The sequence below is a fragment of the Eucyclogobius newberryi genome, unplaced genomic scaffold (genome assembly GCF_026437365.1).
Source record: "Eucyclogobius newberryi isolate DKJ021-1_F unplaced genomic scaffold, fEucNew1.0.hap1 SCAF_19, whole genome shotgun sequence".
NCBI lineage: Eukaryota > Metazoa > Chordata > Actinopteri > Gobiiformes > Gobiidae > Eucyclogobius > Eucyclogobius newberryi.
The window spans coordinates 14,376,351-14,391,541 of NW_027315823.1; the positions used below are offsets into that span (position 1 = coordinate 14,376,351).

Genomic DNA, 15,191 nt, shown 5'->3' on the forward strand with positions numbered 1-15,191 from the left:
CTCTGAGCCACAGGGAGCCAGTGCAGAGACCTGAGAACAGGACTAATGTGCTCATACTTCCTGGTTCTGGTCAGGACCCGAGCAGCAGCGTTCTGGATGTACTGCAGCTGTTTTACAGCTCGTTTGGAGAGGCCAGTGAGCAGGCCGTTACAGTAGTGGTCTGAGACAGTTACCAATTTCAACAAAGTACTTCCTGTCTTCCAGATAGAACCTTAACCAGATTAGGGCAGTGCCAGTGATGCCCACCCAGTCCTCTAGTCTCTGTAAGAAGATCCCATGATCGACAGTGTCAAAAAAAAACCCTCAAAACCCCAAAATGGCAGAATAGAGATGGACCGGTAATGTTCCAGATTGAAGCGACATGTTAACTATGTGAGTGAGCGGTGCTAACAAACTCTTTAGCACAGACTTTAGAAATCTGATGGGTTTCACATCAAGGCAGCTGTTCATGTAGATGAACTCAGACTGGTGATGATCTCCTGGACAGTTTTGTCAGTTACAGGTGCAAAGTGAGTCAGCTCCAAGTGTCTAGGTGGTTTTAGGGTCATCTTTTGCATTGTGGGATTCATAGCATTTTTAATACCCTGAACTTTGTCATAAAACCATCACTCAAACACATGCAAAACAAAACATACTCAAACATATACTTTTACATATCCTTTATTATAACGTAACATACAGAAAAATAAGTTTGGTCCATGAAAAAAAGTCTGCAGATCATTTAAATAACGCCACACAGCCCCCAGTGTTGAATTCTCAATAAAAGCCTCCCCGTTACCGTGTTAGTGTGATCATAACTCAACGCACGAACACTTTCAATCGATACCTTGAACACAAACTGAAGAGGCGGTACATAAAAGACGTTTTCAGTCAGTGACACAGTGAAGCAGCGCGTTAGCTTGAACATATATGGCTTTTTTCTGCTCGTCGTCAGTCTTCGAGGCGATACGTTTTCGTCTTTCCCAGCAGCGGAAATCGGTCTCTTGTGAGCGTGGCTAGTTCAGTGTGCTCAAAAAGTCGGTTGTAAAATATAAATATTGAATAACAAAGTGAGCAAAGAAGCCAAGAAAAAAACGAGAGGATGCGGTTTCACTTCACGTCCACCTTCAGGTTGTGCAGTCGCAGTATTTACAAAACTATATAGTAAAGACTAGAGGTACTTAAAACTACTTCTACTTCCTTTATAATCTGTACTAGGCAACAAGACGGACAGCTTAACTTTTTTTTTCTTCTAAAGCAAAAATTGAAGTACAAAAAATACAAAATGGCACAGACTATGAATAATTTGCTTTTTAAAATAGCCGATTTTTTTTCTTTTTGATTTTTTTTTTTGCAATAACTACACATTTCAATCAATCACAAAATATTTTGGCGCCAATGTCGTCCATCAGCTTGTAATTTCTCAATCACGATTAAAAGGAATGCTTCTGGTTTAAGGCTAGAACATGCAAATGAATTACATGTGTTGAAATTTAGCGGGGAATACGTCTTTAGAAAGATGCCAACCGAAAAAAAATAAAAATAAAATGCAAATCAATAAACATGAACAATCTAGTGTCTATTCTCAATTCATTCCCCCGGGAGTTGAACTTAATCCATCACTTTGGAGATTTCTTTAGGTGTTCCTGATGCCAAGAGCCTGCTCCAGCTCCTGTCTTCTCTGCTGGACCTAAAAATCAGAAATTGGCAAGTTATTTTAGGTTTGAGAAAAATCCTAAACAGAACCTCATTCATGTCACCGTTTGCCCCTTTTCCCCACTGGGTTCTTTAAAAAAAGGTTTCTATGGCTCAGCAAAAGCTCCAAGTGGAATTCACTCGATTAGACTCAGGCTCATTGAAAGTTTGTACTCGTGGAAGTCACTGAAGGTTCCAAAAATTCAGATTCAAATCGAGGAGGAAACCAAAAACATTGCTATAACATTACAGTTAAATTGAATGTGTGTGAAAGTAAACTTAACATTGACTGTCAGAATAAAGCCTTTTCTTGCAGCATTTCTTTATTTTTTAATTTGGTAAATTGTTTTGGAATGATTGTTTTATGAACTGGAAACTTGTGTTTGGCAGTTATTTGTCAAACTGCAAGTTTTACTTTGTATTTATGTTCATTGAGCAGCGCCTGATGATCTCTTTTAGAAACACTTCAAGACATATCTTTCCTCACACCAGGCTCTGGGATAATGTCCCTCTAAAGTGGACATCAGAACTGCTCGTCATTAAAGAGACTTTTCTGGCTGAAGGCTTCACTTGTGTGTGTTATTGTGGTGTTTCAGTGATCGTCTGCACTCCATTGTTTCTCTGTCCTACAGTTTGCTGAAGTTAGTTGAGTCTGGTCTTATATTGTGTTTTTAAATCTTTTCCTGTACACAAATAAAATTAACTTTAAACATGGCGAAGGCAGTGTGAGCGTCGTCTTATCTTGTAGATTACCTTGGAGTAAAAGTAGCGGCACACAGCCTCCTGAGCCCAGGGCTGGTAGTAGAACTCTGCTTTTCTCTCCTCTTCGGGGTTTCCCACCACATCAGTCATGGCCTGCAGAACAAAAACAACACATTACAGATTGTTATATACAAAAAAATCCATATTTCCATAAAGACCCATCTGAAATCTATGAATTCAGGAAATAAACAGCATCTATGGATCCAGGCTTATGGCACAGTCACCATGACAACGTTTCCTGACATTGCAAAATAGAAGTAACTACATTTTTACACTGACTTCTCTCAACTCGGTCTTGCATATTATTTGCAATTGTAGTCACCAATAATAAGACAAAGTCACAGCAGGGGCAAAGTTAAGGACAATTATTTACAACTTAGAGAAACTTTTCAAATAATGTTGGGTAAAAATAATAATTTTGATTTGTCTTCTCTATAGATGGCATTGTTTGGTTTATGTCTGCCCTTCTCTCTCCCCCTCACAATCACATGTATGCGTGCCCAATGCTGTGTGTATTATAGTCTAGATATCCTTTAAGCAAATTATAAATCATGTTCCATCAGATGCACTCCACATACTGAGATTTGGACTTCACACACCATCTACTGACAGGAATTGGAATGAACCATAAAAAAAAAGAGAAAACGGAAAAAGATATCCATTAAAGTTACTTGAAATGCTCAGTCTGGCCATGATTTAAGCACTTAAACTGCAAGATTTCTATCTCTGATGTAACATGGGAAATTGAAACTGAGTGATTGCTGAGGCTCAGAACGGGATAAAACCAGCCAAACAAACAACTCTAGTTTGTTTGTTTTGTAAATGAGGCCTCACCTTGAGGTCTCTGCACTGGGACTGCAGCCAGTCGTTGATGAAGCCCTGAGGATCTCGAGCAAAACTCAGCATGAACTCCCTCTGCGTCTTCAGCTGGTTTATGGTCTCGATGGTCTCGTGGATCTGGTTCAACACACGACATCACCTCAAAATCATGCCAACGTTGCTTACATTTTTTGAGATCATTTAAATTACAAAATCCATAAGCGGGAACAAGTATTATTTGTGTTTAGTTTCTCCTGAATGTGAGCCCATTTTCATATTAAAACATAAAATCAAAAACTGATCCGGGATTGCAGAAAAAAACAATCCGATCGAGCATGCATAACAACACAGTTTTAGCAAGAGCCCAATATTGGACGCAAAGATTATAATCAACAGCGATAATGTAGGAATCTTTGATGACAAAGACTGCATTCACGGTGTATTCAGCTCGAGTCCTTCGTTGGCACTGAATGAACTTTAGTCGATGACAGGAAATAAACAACTTCAAGGCCATGGCAAAAGTATCAAAGTAGTAAATGTGGTCACAATACTAATATTTCATATTTTTTCTATTATACTGTGTTTTGATTAAGCTCAAGATCATGCTAAAACTGTTCAGGGAAAGTCCAATATTAGCCTGTGAGCTTTTTTTTTTTTTTAGCATCCACACTTGCTCAAATAAGTACATAGTTAACATTTGGTTTAGTATTGATTAGCATCCAATTTGGAATACTTTGGACAATAACAACCCAAGCAACAGACAAGCAATACTGATAACGTATATATTCATTTCTATCTAGAAAAACGTACCAATTGCTGTAAACGGGTATGAACATTTACATTTTTTTTTTTTGGCAAGATAAAGCACGTTTCGTTATTTGGGCCAACAATTTTACTCCTGATGTGGACTTGGACTAGATTAGGACTAAACCAGGTCTCGAACAGGCCCAAAGCAAGTGCAGATTTAGGTTTAGTCGAGTTTTAGTCCCAATTTTGATGTGATGATTGTGGAACGATTGATACAGATATAAAGTGTAGCTCTTGGTATTGAAATTGTGCATCCCAAAAACTGAATTGGACTGGATCGGCTAATCGTCGTATTTTGCGAACACGATTCATTGAAAAGAGCTGACCGAACATGTCAAAAAGGCGGTTACTAATGGACGTGAAGCAAATATTCGCACAAGTTTACCTTATTGTCCAGTCCGGCGATCTCCTGCTGACTGGCCGTGGACAACAGGAAAGAGTTCATCTGAGTCTTGAGCGTGTCGTCCACCTCCACGTCGATGTCGTAGCAGGCCGTCTTCTTCTGGTCATTTGGGTCCACGCTGTGACAAAGAGCAAAAGCGAAGAGGCGATGTTTTAGTGCGATGCTTTAAAATGATGACCGTGATTAACTGGACACGGGCGCGCGAGGTCACCTGATCACGTGATTGATGATGATTGGTTCTGGGGGCATGAGGAGGGCGTGCAGGCGCTGTGGGATCTCGGAGAACTTCATCCGCTGAGTCTCAAATATCTGGAAATAAGTAGTAGTAGTATTAGTGGCAATAGGTGTGGTAGTTAGCGACAGTATTTGTCATCTAAGGATTTCTAGTAGTGCTGCGTGACTTAGGGGGTGAAAAAAAAAATCTAATTGAGGGTTTCTCACATACATAACAATTATATTTGCAATACGTTTTAGAAAAGTAGGATTCTGAAGAACTGATAAACTAATAAGAATATCCTGCTTTCCGAACATGTTTGTAGAGATTTAAATTACAGGTACAGCTAGTTTTTTCTATAAAAAGGTCAGGATATGTTGTTATTTGTAGAAGTCATGTTACTGTATTATCTAAATGATTTTGACCTTTGTGGTTTGACATTCGTGCCAACTCACATTTGGAGTTGATCTTGTGCAGTCTTCATTTCTTTTCTTTCTTAAAAAGCACCACAAAGTTTTAACATTTCATAAGTCCAGCGTCACCATTAATTTTGACTGTTTATGTTGCTAAAGGGTTCAAACACACGGTGAGACTCGGCTCTCGCCGTACAAGGAGAAAGTGTGCGACTGTACAACGTCCAAACAGGGTCTGGAATATCATTTGAGACAGGATTAGAGACCGTTTAAAAACGAGTGAACTGGAAGCCTAACTTACTTTTGGGAATTTGGAAGATGTGTTACAACTTTTTACTTAAAAGTTACACGTCGAAATATTTGGTCAGCCCTGGTGTTCATTGGTAATTCGGTTGTATAAGTACAAGTATTTATTTTAACTATAGATTGACTTAAAACAACTTTATTTTGCTTCTGAAAATGTCAATTATTGAATTTGATGTCATATTGTACCATTATGATAATTTCATTTTTTATTTATTTGTGTCCACATCCAGTTATGTTTTTGTTGAGTAAAATGACAAATTAATAAAAAAAAAAAACAGTATTATAGCACGGACCTGCTGCAGATACTTGTCACAGTTGATGAACTCCCTCTCGTGGGGGTCCTGCAGCTTGTGGGTCTTGACGTACTGCCACAGCGCCTGGATGATGACGGGCCTGGTCTGGGTGTGGATGCCCAGCATGCGGGCCAGACGAGGGTCCAGTTTGAACTGAGGCGGCTGATAGTCCAGCATCAGGAGCACGGTGCAGCGGACACCCACGTCTCCGGGACGCTTCACCTGGAAACCGTCCGTCTCCTGGGTGGTGGCCGTCCTGTGCCACTGGGGGAGAGAACAGGACACTGAGCATTATATCGGGCAACTAGCAAAAGGAGCAAATTAAACATGAAGCAGAATAAAGGACGCAATGATCAATTCCTCATTTTAAGATAAGAATCATGAATTGATGAGTTTATAGAAGATATTTACGCTCAAGCAGTATATAGTGCTTTAAGTTGTGTATGACTTGTTAAAGATGGACAATATTACCATTTGTTTTATTATTTATTTGTAGATGTCAGGATTATCAGGTTAATTGAGAATCTTGATCATTTATGTAACAATCTAATCATAAGAAACATTTCAGAAACAAAATTAAGTATTTTTTGTTCAATCTATTGTCCAATAAATAGGCCTAAATGTAGAAAAAATAATTATCTGTGGATTTTTGTCATATTTAATTTTATTTTGCCATTCAGAAAGTTGAATTTTGTAAAGCCGGTCACAAACTTAAACAGTAACATGCTAGACCAACGGGAATGAAAGAAAATTCAAGATTTCACTGTTTGGTCACAGCCTCGATTATCGTGAATAATCATTAAATTGTGATGTTTTTTCTCACGATAATCACAATACAAAAATCTGATTTTGTAACATCCCTAGTTGCATGACTCAATGCTGTTCTTTATATCACATTTCACTTATTTCATCATAGCAATTTTTTCTGTGTTTTACAATTATTGACACAACATAACAAAATGAGACTTAAATTACAATTTCAGATGCATTTTGTATCCGGACTCTGCAGATGGAGCTAAATCTGGTGCAGATAATTTTTTTTATTAATTCATGATTTTGTACATGCTTCCTGATAAATACAGACTAAACTAAACAAATGTTTCTTTAATTCTAATAAATTACTGTTCCAATATGTGACCGAAAGTAAAACTATAGCGATATAAACAGCCACATTTAAGCACTTTACAGTACATTAAAGTGTTTTTTTTCGTACATCTTGAATTGAATAGACTTAAATTTTGCTCTTAAAATAATCACAATTATTAGTTCTTACGATTATATTGTGACCTGAACATAACAATTACTGGTTGACCGAATCATCTAGTCATTCCCAATCGAGCCGATATTGCAGATCGTTTTGGCCGAGCAGCTGTCAAAATGTAGTAAAACGGGGTCGACGATGAGTTTGAACTGAATTCTAATCACATCATTTGGTGGAAGTCATCAAATCAGCTCCAAAAAACTAAAACTAAAAAGATAAACGACAGAGCTTATCGACAGTCGTTTTTTGTCTGGATACAAAACTACTGGTGTCGGCCAAGAAAACCCCATATCAGGCCATCATAACATTTTACACACATCGTTCAAGTTTACTTTGCTTTCTAATGAGACTGAAGATAATGCGACGAATAAAACTGCTAGATTTACAGAAAAATAAAACGAATCGTGTTTACGTTTTAGCAGAAATTTGAAGGTGGAAGTATTGAAAAACATTCCAGTATTACCTTCTGTAAATTCATAAAAATATTCAGCCTTTCCACCACCAGCCTGAATAGTCATGAATGTGCCGCACAATTTTTTCATTCAGTCTTGTTTTGTTGCGAGGACAACTTTAGCAATGGCAAGTAGTTGAACAAATAATCTGTAGACAAAAAAGCTGCCGCGCTTTTAGAGTGTTTGTCAAGGTCTCTAGTGAACAAACTCATACAAAAACTGAAGACGGGAGGAAGAGTTACTAAACAAATGCCAAACTTGAATTGACTCTGATGATCTTACTTCCACGAGGTGATTGTCTGGACCGTACAGATCCTTGTCCAACTCGATCACCAGAGACTTGAAGAACGAGGAGAACTTTCTCTTCTGTTTGGTGGCCTCGTACTTGGACACGGCGGACTGCAAAACAAACGGTCACGATGAAAAAAGAGAGCGTGGAGAAATAGGTGCGTGCGATTGGCAGGAGCTTACGTCTTCGAGCAGACGCCCCTCGACCCGCAGCTCCCACGACGCGACGGTGCCTTCTCCGTCCTCGGCGTCGGGTTTGGCGGGGTTGAAGGTGTTGGATATGAAGATCCGAAGCTTTCTTTTTTGCTAAAAAACAAGCGTAGAAGAAATATTTCATTTATTTCTCAGCGTGGCCCAATTTTCAATAGTGGCAAGACAAAAAAGTAGGACAAAAGCAAGACGTAGACTACTGTATCTTCCGGACTATAAGTCGCACCTTTTTACATACCATGGTTTTGGCCGGGCGACTTATACTCTGGAGAGATAGAGATAGAGAGATATATATATCTCTATATATCGTTATTTTCACACTGACAACCGCAAGAGGGCGCTCAAGGCACTTCCTCTACCTCTGGAGTTTGGGGAGTTGTTTAGAAGTGACACAGAGGAAGAAGAATTCAATGGATTTAGTGATGTGGGGTAAAACTGATGCTTTGGTAAACTTGTTAGCATGTTCTTTATGCTATAGTTATCTGAATAACTGTTAATATGTTACGTGTGAGTCATGTAGCTGAAGGTGTTACGTTAGCGCTATTCATCGTGTTCTCTAAACCGTTACTTACTCAAGATGAAATGTCTGTTATATTTTATAAATTCCCCCCAAAAATGCGACTTATACTCCAGTGCAACATGCATGTTTTTTCTTCTTATGCATTTTTGGCTGGTGTGAAAATACAGTAAATTATCTTCTCACATTATTTAAAACTGGAATGTATTTATAGTTGTATAGTTGTATTTTGTCTTTCCCGCTCTCTTCCATTTTCCATATGAAATTGCAGTTTTTATAAGGGCTAATTTCACATCTCCTGAGCCAGAATTTGAGCCGTTACCTTGATGGGCCTCTTGAGGGCCTCCTGGATGTCCAGTCTTTTGCGCATGATGGTCTGGTCCAGCTTCCTCTCAAACGCCAGCAGATCCATGTAGGCCTGAGACTCCGGGACCAGTTCTCTGATCTGAAAGGACGAGCCAGAGCGTAAAAAACTGACGGGTTCATTGTGGTTTTTCTACAACGTAAAAACACAAGCGCGGAAACGTGTCGAAACGCTTCTCAAACGACTTCTAAGTACAAGACGGCGCGCTGTGGAACTTTGTTGTTCTGAATGTTTGTAGGGTTGGCAAAAGTATCCCGAATCGGATACTAACTGATGCCACTAGTATCGTCACTGGATACTCATTTGAAAAAGTATCGATACTAAAAAAGAATTATACAAACAAGACAGAATTGACCATTCCTGAACAGTTTAGCAATCTTGAGTTTTATGAGAGTTAGTATAAAAACAGTATAAGAAAGTACTATTATTTTCAGTTAAAAAAAATTACCACCTATTCCTATAATTTCTTTTTTCAATTCCATGCTAAAAGTGTGGTCCAAAAACTAAAATAGCTACAAATACTATTTTCCAACCTCAATAATTGTGTTTGAGGTTCACAAAACGTATAATATTGTGTTAAAGTTTGTAATACATCTGTAAATAAAATTAAAACTATTGTGAGGTCAACATTTCTGTGAGAATTTGTGTAGAAAATCGGTCCCAATCTTCTACTGCAAAAACAAATCACCGGTATGTAAAATATACATTATAAATGTGTTAAACCCAGCTCCGACATTGCTCACAAGATTCTGAGTGGTTTTCATTTGCCAAAAAACACCTTCTATTGTACATATTTCCTGACATTCTAAGGTTAAAAGGGGTCTATACTTTTAGTTCTGACTTTTGAAACGAGTTGCAATGATAATTTTTAACCCGAAAATAGCTAATTCGCAGCAGAAACCACACACCACTATCAAACAAGTGCAGCTTTTGAGAACTATTCTGCGGAGGCCGTGACCATTTCCTCCCCAAAACAACTCAAGGCCAACGATAATGGACTTTTGGTGCCGGATGTTTTGTAAAGACTCACCCTCTGAGGTAGAATTTTATCAGCCATCTTCTTCTTCTTTGTGCTGTAAAAAACAAAAAAGAACAAAAAGAGTAATTGCAGAAACACATTTGGAGACGGGAGGAATCATAATGCGTCAAATCAATGAGCAAAATCTCAAATCTAGACAGACGCTTATGACTCAAGTGCTTCCTTTGCTACACGGATCTTTTCAAAAGCATCAGCCGTAAATAAATTAGGTTTGTCCATTTTAAATTCTGCTTTAGTCCACGGTTAATTGTTCCTTTGAGATAAGCCAAGAATGACGGGGAGAGGAATTCGGTACAAGTTTAGGGACATTATTCTCGATATTACCAGTTCGGGCTTTGCCAAAAATGTTAATTGTGATTTTTATGCTCCATTAAAGTGCAAAATAATGTAATTGAGAAGAAAAACAATTGTGATCCTGGACCAAAGACATTAGTTTATTCTTTAAGCAATCCATTTATTATAATGCAAAAGAGCTGCTTTATCACTCACTGTTCAACGCCAAGCACAAACGCAATCTTTAGGAGTGATATTATGCCAAATGCAGATATGAAGACATGGAGAACCAAGTGGTCCAACTACAAACGTTTGTATAATCCTCCAAGAATGTTAACCGTAGCTGCGCGCTAAATGCTACCACTTTTCTGAGGAAACGCCAGGTCAACAACCTCCATCGAGACTCCACATAAAGAAGTTGGGCTTAAAATAGACACAATTTGCCAGGAAACGTCTTTAAAGAGAGAAAACGACGTGATTTTTTTTGGCATGGTTTTACAACTTCATCATAAAACAGCATGCCTATCTTTATGTTTCGGCATATTTTGTATATTTTGCAACTACCGGTAACTAAATGTACATACAAGTATCACAGGTTGATCAAGTTTGTGCACGTTTCTTCTCAGTTACAACACAGGCTTTTCCTTTTCCCTTTTAGTAGACGAAGGCCAATACAGACTTGCTTATCAGTATGTTTATGCATTATCACAGATCAAAACTTACTGCTGGTTTCTGCTCTGCTGCTGCACCTGTTGAATCTGTTGAGGAGCAGGTCTCTTGCGGGACGGGTCCATGACTCCGGGCATCCCGGGCCGAGACACAGGGCTCCCCCCGTATCCTGGAGGGCCCATGGCTGGTCCCTGTGGGGTCATCCTACTGGAGGGGGGCATGCCTGGCCTCTGTAAAGAACAAAAGGTTGTCAAAATACACAGTGGGATCCTTGTTAATAGCGCAATTGAAAAAGCTTTGAATGCGTTCTGAAGTGTTCCAGACTGACAGACTATAGGCATGTTCTAAACCAGGACAGTGCAATTAATGCCATTTTTATATTGAGATTTGGTCATTTGTAATTGCCAATGATCCGCTTTGGGTTTTTTTTAAGTCGAGAGATCCACAGCCAATCCTGTGTCAGTAAAAGTGTGTTGTTCAGGCTAAAGAACCAAATTTGATAACAAACAAATGTGTTAATTGACAATGATTTAAAGCCCATCTTACATTGTACAGAAAATATTGAAAGCCATGTATATTTGTTTTAAGAGAAAGTAAAATTTAATTAATTGAGCTTGATTAATGTGAAAAAATGAATAATTTCTGCATCGCCCCCCTACATTAAATCCCTGCCTTTTCCATTTCTGAAAGAGAAAAAGGATCAAAATGCTTAAGCTTTATTATCTAGTAAATGCTATAGCGAGTAAAACGTATTATATTATTAATATACTGATCTCAATTATAAGGTTGATCTGTTGCCATGACGACCGTGTCCTTCAAAAATCCACACCGACAATGAAACAGCCAAATTTCACTAATGACAAAAACAAGAGTTGTTTGCTGCAGACGAGACAACCAAAGTCGTTATGCACGTTCAACAACACAAATGCGACGTTCTACTGCCTTCTCGAACTTTCCGTTTCAAACCAGTAAAGTTTGCGAAAACGGTTACAAACTGATTACTATAAAAGACAAAACACTCAACGATTTCAATTCAAGACAAGGTCAGAAGGAAAACACTTGCACGGAAAAGCGGAGGCGAAATGTGACACGACAAAATCCGACCGCTATTCCTACATTTGACCAAATTTATTCTTCAATACAAAAAGGAAAACAACTGCCCTTCAATATAAAACCTGCAGACCACAGCACGACATCTTAACGCAACAGGTCACACACACACACAAGCTTTCCACAAGTTGCTCAACAGACTCACCAATCCGTGTGCGAGAAATTCAAAGAGGCGACTCCGTGTATCCGTTTGCATGATACCAACAAATAACAATACAATTCGTTTGTGTCGAGTTGCAAGTCCTACTAGTTAGAAATGGTCACAGAAGGTAAACGAGAGCGCAGACATCCAGCGAGAAGAGGAGGCAGGGAAGAGAAGCGTGGTCAATAAAGGCGGGATGAATGTTTGCACACTGCTCGGCGTGAGCACAAAAGGAATGGCATGCCTATCATTTAGTCTTTACAACATACAGCAGAACAACCTTGGTCGAGGAGCGAACAACTAGAGCTCGGCGGCATTCAGGGAACGCGGCGCCATTGACTGCAATGAAAAGCGGCTCGTGGGAGAGGCGTTCAAGGACGCGGCGGAATAATGTGGTGTCTTTTCACTCCGGAGGCTGTCGCTAGCAAAGCAGCTTGAAAGGAAAGTACAGTTGGTGAACAGAAGACGACATAATGGGTGTGATAATGAAAAGACAAGTCAAAGTTCAAGAATTAATGCGGTTATGTTTAAAGTGCCTATAACAGTTTGGACGACTCATTGAACTGAAACGCAGTTAAACTCAAATACATTTAGAATTTTGAGCACAAATTTAAAACATGTAAAAAAAAAAAATCGTAAAAACCTGTCATACGGGGTAGAAATAAGACACAGACTTGGGAAAATGTCTGATGAAACGCCAGTATTATTGATCGCAAAGTAAAGTAAATGTAAGAGCAGTCAATATTTAGTAGTTTAGTCTGACTCTAGCCAACCTAGATCTTTATTAGCTTACTAACTATTTTACTTGAATTAAATGTCTTTCATGGACAACGGCAGAAAGGAGGGCATGGATTGATTAATAGCTGGAGATTTGGGGATTTATACAGCTTTTTTTCTCCATACAAACATGTTATTTACTCGTATTTATCATGGACTTATAATAATATAATACATTTCATTTGTAATACACTTTATATTCCAATGGAATCTCAAAGTGCTTTAGGTCAGATGTATGGCCTAAAGATAGTTTTGCGACCTTTTGCTAGTGCCACGCCTGTTTACAGTCGACTGATACAGCACGGGGCAAGTCTGTAGTAGAATAAGAATTTATTTCCCTCTATTTCAACCTAAATAAAAAAAATCTAATATGATAACCACGTGAGATTTTGCTTATAGTATAAAACCAATTAAGTCGACAGTCAAATGTTTGTTTACAACTACTGCTTTAAACGTTATAGGTGGCCAAAATATTACATTAAAAACTACAGTGCAAATTTTACCATGACACCATTTCGGGATTTCTTTAGTATTAGGCTAAATAACGCGGGTAAAAATGAGACGAGGAACTCTACCTTGTTTACAAATCAGTGAGCCGCACAAACAGCCCCGATGATGACCGTTCATTCATCCGAGCAGAGGGCAGGACTCAGTCAAGATCAGCACATTTACAACTCCAAACTAAACGTCTGCATCCACAGGTCATCACCCCCCCATCACCGGATATTATGACCAAACATTTCAAATTTTATTCTAAGAGAAGAGATAGTTCCCATACGATGCTAAGCTAAGCGGCTAGCGTGCAGAACTAGGTTAGCAGAGTTAGCAGGCGGGTTAGCAGTTTCCAACAACAAACTTCACCAAGAGTCGATCATCGCGGACTTTTTACTCATTTATTGCAAACGGGATTTCCACTGCGATTTCTGTTTTGTTTATCCGATTTGCAGATCGCTTTCGTGGCAGTGCCAAATGTTAGACGCGTCTGACAAAGCGGCAGCAGCAGGCTTTGTTCTAGCGCGGTGCTAACGAGGAGCAAAGATGGAGCGTCTCACCGGGTAGCCAGGCCCGGGCATCGGGGAGCGGTACATGTGGTTCTGCGCCGGGCCGCCTGGTCCCATCCGCCCCGAGGGAGTGCCCGGACCCATGCCTGGTCCAGCACCCGGCACTGGAGGTCCCGGGCCCATCGGACCGCCGCCTCCTCCGGTTGGTGCCGACTGAAAGCCCCCTCTAGCCGCCATCTCCTCCACAGAGCGTCGCTAGCGTTGATGGTGACGGACCTGTGGAGGCGCTGAAATACCGCGAGAAGAACAGAGGGAAATACCGCGAGAACAGAGCGCGCAGCTGCCGACAGTGACATCTAGTGGGTGTTTATGGTAGTTGGCCCTGTAAATAAGACTCGTGGATCTAAAGAAGAACAATCACTAGCAGAGGTGGAAAGAGTGCTGGAAAGTGTGCGTTCACTTTCGATTTGTCTAAATTGTTGGTACAAGTTGGCTAATATATGGGAACGAAGTAGGTCAATTGTGGCGATGAAGCAAATGTTTGGGTGACAGACTGGGTAAGTCGTTTGGTAGTGGTACAGTTGTGGTTGTGGGAACAAAAATACAACACAAACCCATGTTTTCAGAGGAGTTCAGTGCATTTTTAAATTGATACCTTTTTTAATGAATTTTACTAATAGGTATTTATTACATTTGTTTGCTCTTGTATACGTTTACTTAAGTAACACAATTTAGTACTTACACCCCTGATCCTTAAACAGTACATTACTTTTATTTATTTTTTCATATATATTTTTTGAACCAGAGCTCTGAAGGCTGCAGGATGCAAGTCAGTGGGGACAGAGGTATTCCAAAACAACAGTAGACAATAATATTCACTGATATTCAGAAAATTCACTTTTCTCCTGCACTCCTCCGCCTTCTGAGGGGGAGCAAAAATCACAGAGATTTTTCCGGACACAACATAAATCAATATTTGAGTAACTAGCTCATGCTTTACACTTGCTCTGCTGTTTTTCCCTTTGAAGTGAAAACGGTGCACACACGGCCCTCTGGATATGTGCCATAACGAGCCTCCACAAACAAGTACAAAGAGTGTGAGAAGCGTGGAAGTGCAGTGGAAACCATCACAGCCCCAGGTCCCGCAGACAGTGCCACTATCAAACACTTTAGAAGGGCAAAACTTTGATGTTCATACACTTGCAGCTAATTAGCATCCACAATAATATAAACAAAGATTAGGTCACTAAGCGGATTTCCACACTGTTTGGTCTGGGTTATGACATTTTGGACTATGTAGTGCATTTTAGGGCTGACTCATTTACGCCTGAATGCAATTTTTGGTGGTAAAATGGTCAACTTTTGTTTGAAATCATGATTCAGTTTTTATATTGCAC

General features: G+C 39.5%; 1 protein-coding gene across 1 annotated transcript; it reads right to left on the bottom strand.

Annotated features, from left to right (window-relative positions):
- Positions 1–642: 642 nt before the first annotated feature.
- Positions 643–14,079, bottom strand: smarcd1 (SWI/SNF related BAF chromatin remodeling complex subunit D1). Its single transcript, XM_072451808.1, has 12 exons — positions 13,846–14,079; positions 10,819–10,994; positions 9,814–9,856; positions 8,742–8,864; positions 7,876–7,998; positions 7,687–7,803; positions 5,692–5,955; positions 4,677–4,774; positions 4,448–4,583; positions 3,271–3,393; positions 2,428–2,529; positions 643–1,669 (listed from the first exon to the last, which is right to left on the bottom strand). Exons 1-12 carry the CDS (start codon positions 14,029–14,031, stop codon positions 1,616–1,618), a joined length of 1,545 nt encoding a protein of 514 aa, XP_072307909.1. The 5' UTR covers positions 14,032–14,079; the 3' UTR covers positions 643–1,615.
- Between the last annotated feature and the right edge of the window lie 1,112 nt (positions 14,080–15,191).

Bases quoted from the DNA above. Each gene is read 5' to 3' on its own strand.
- smarcd1 (XM_072451808.1), bottom strand. From the start codon at position 14,031: ATGGCGGCTAGAGGGGGCTTTCAGTCGGCACCAACCGGAGGAGGCGGC. The intron at 9,857-10,818 runs GTAAGTTTTGAT...TGTTTTTTACAG, and splicing joins CAGCAGAGCAGAAACCAGCA to CACAAAGAAGAAGAAGATGG. The intron at 2,530-3,270 runs GTGAGGCCTCAT...TTTGTTCTGCAG, and splicing joins CCCAGTGCAGAGACCTCAAG to GCCATGACTGATGTGGTGGG.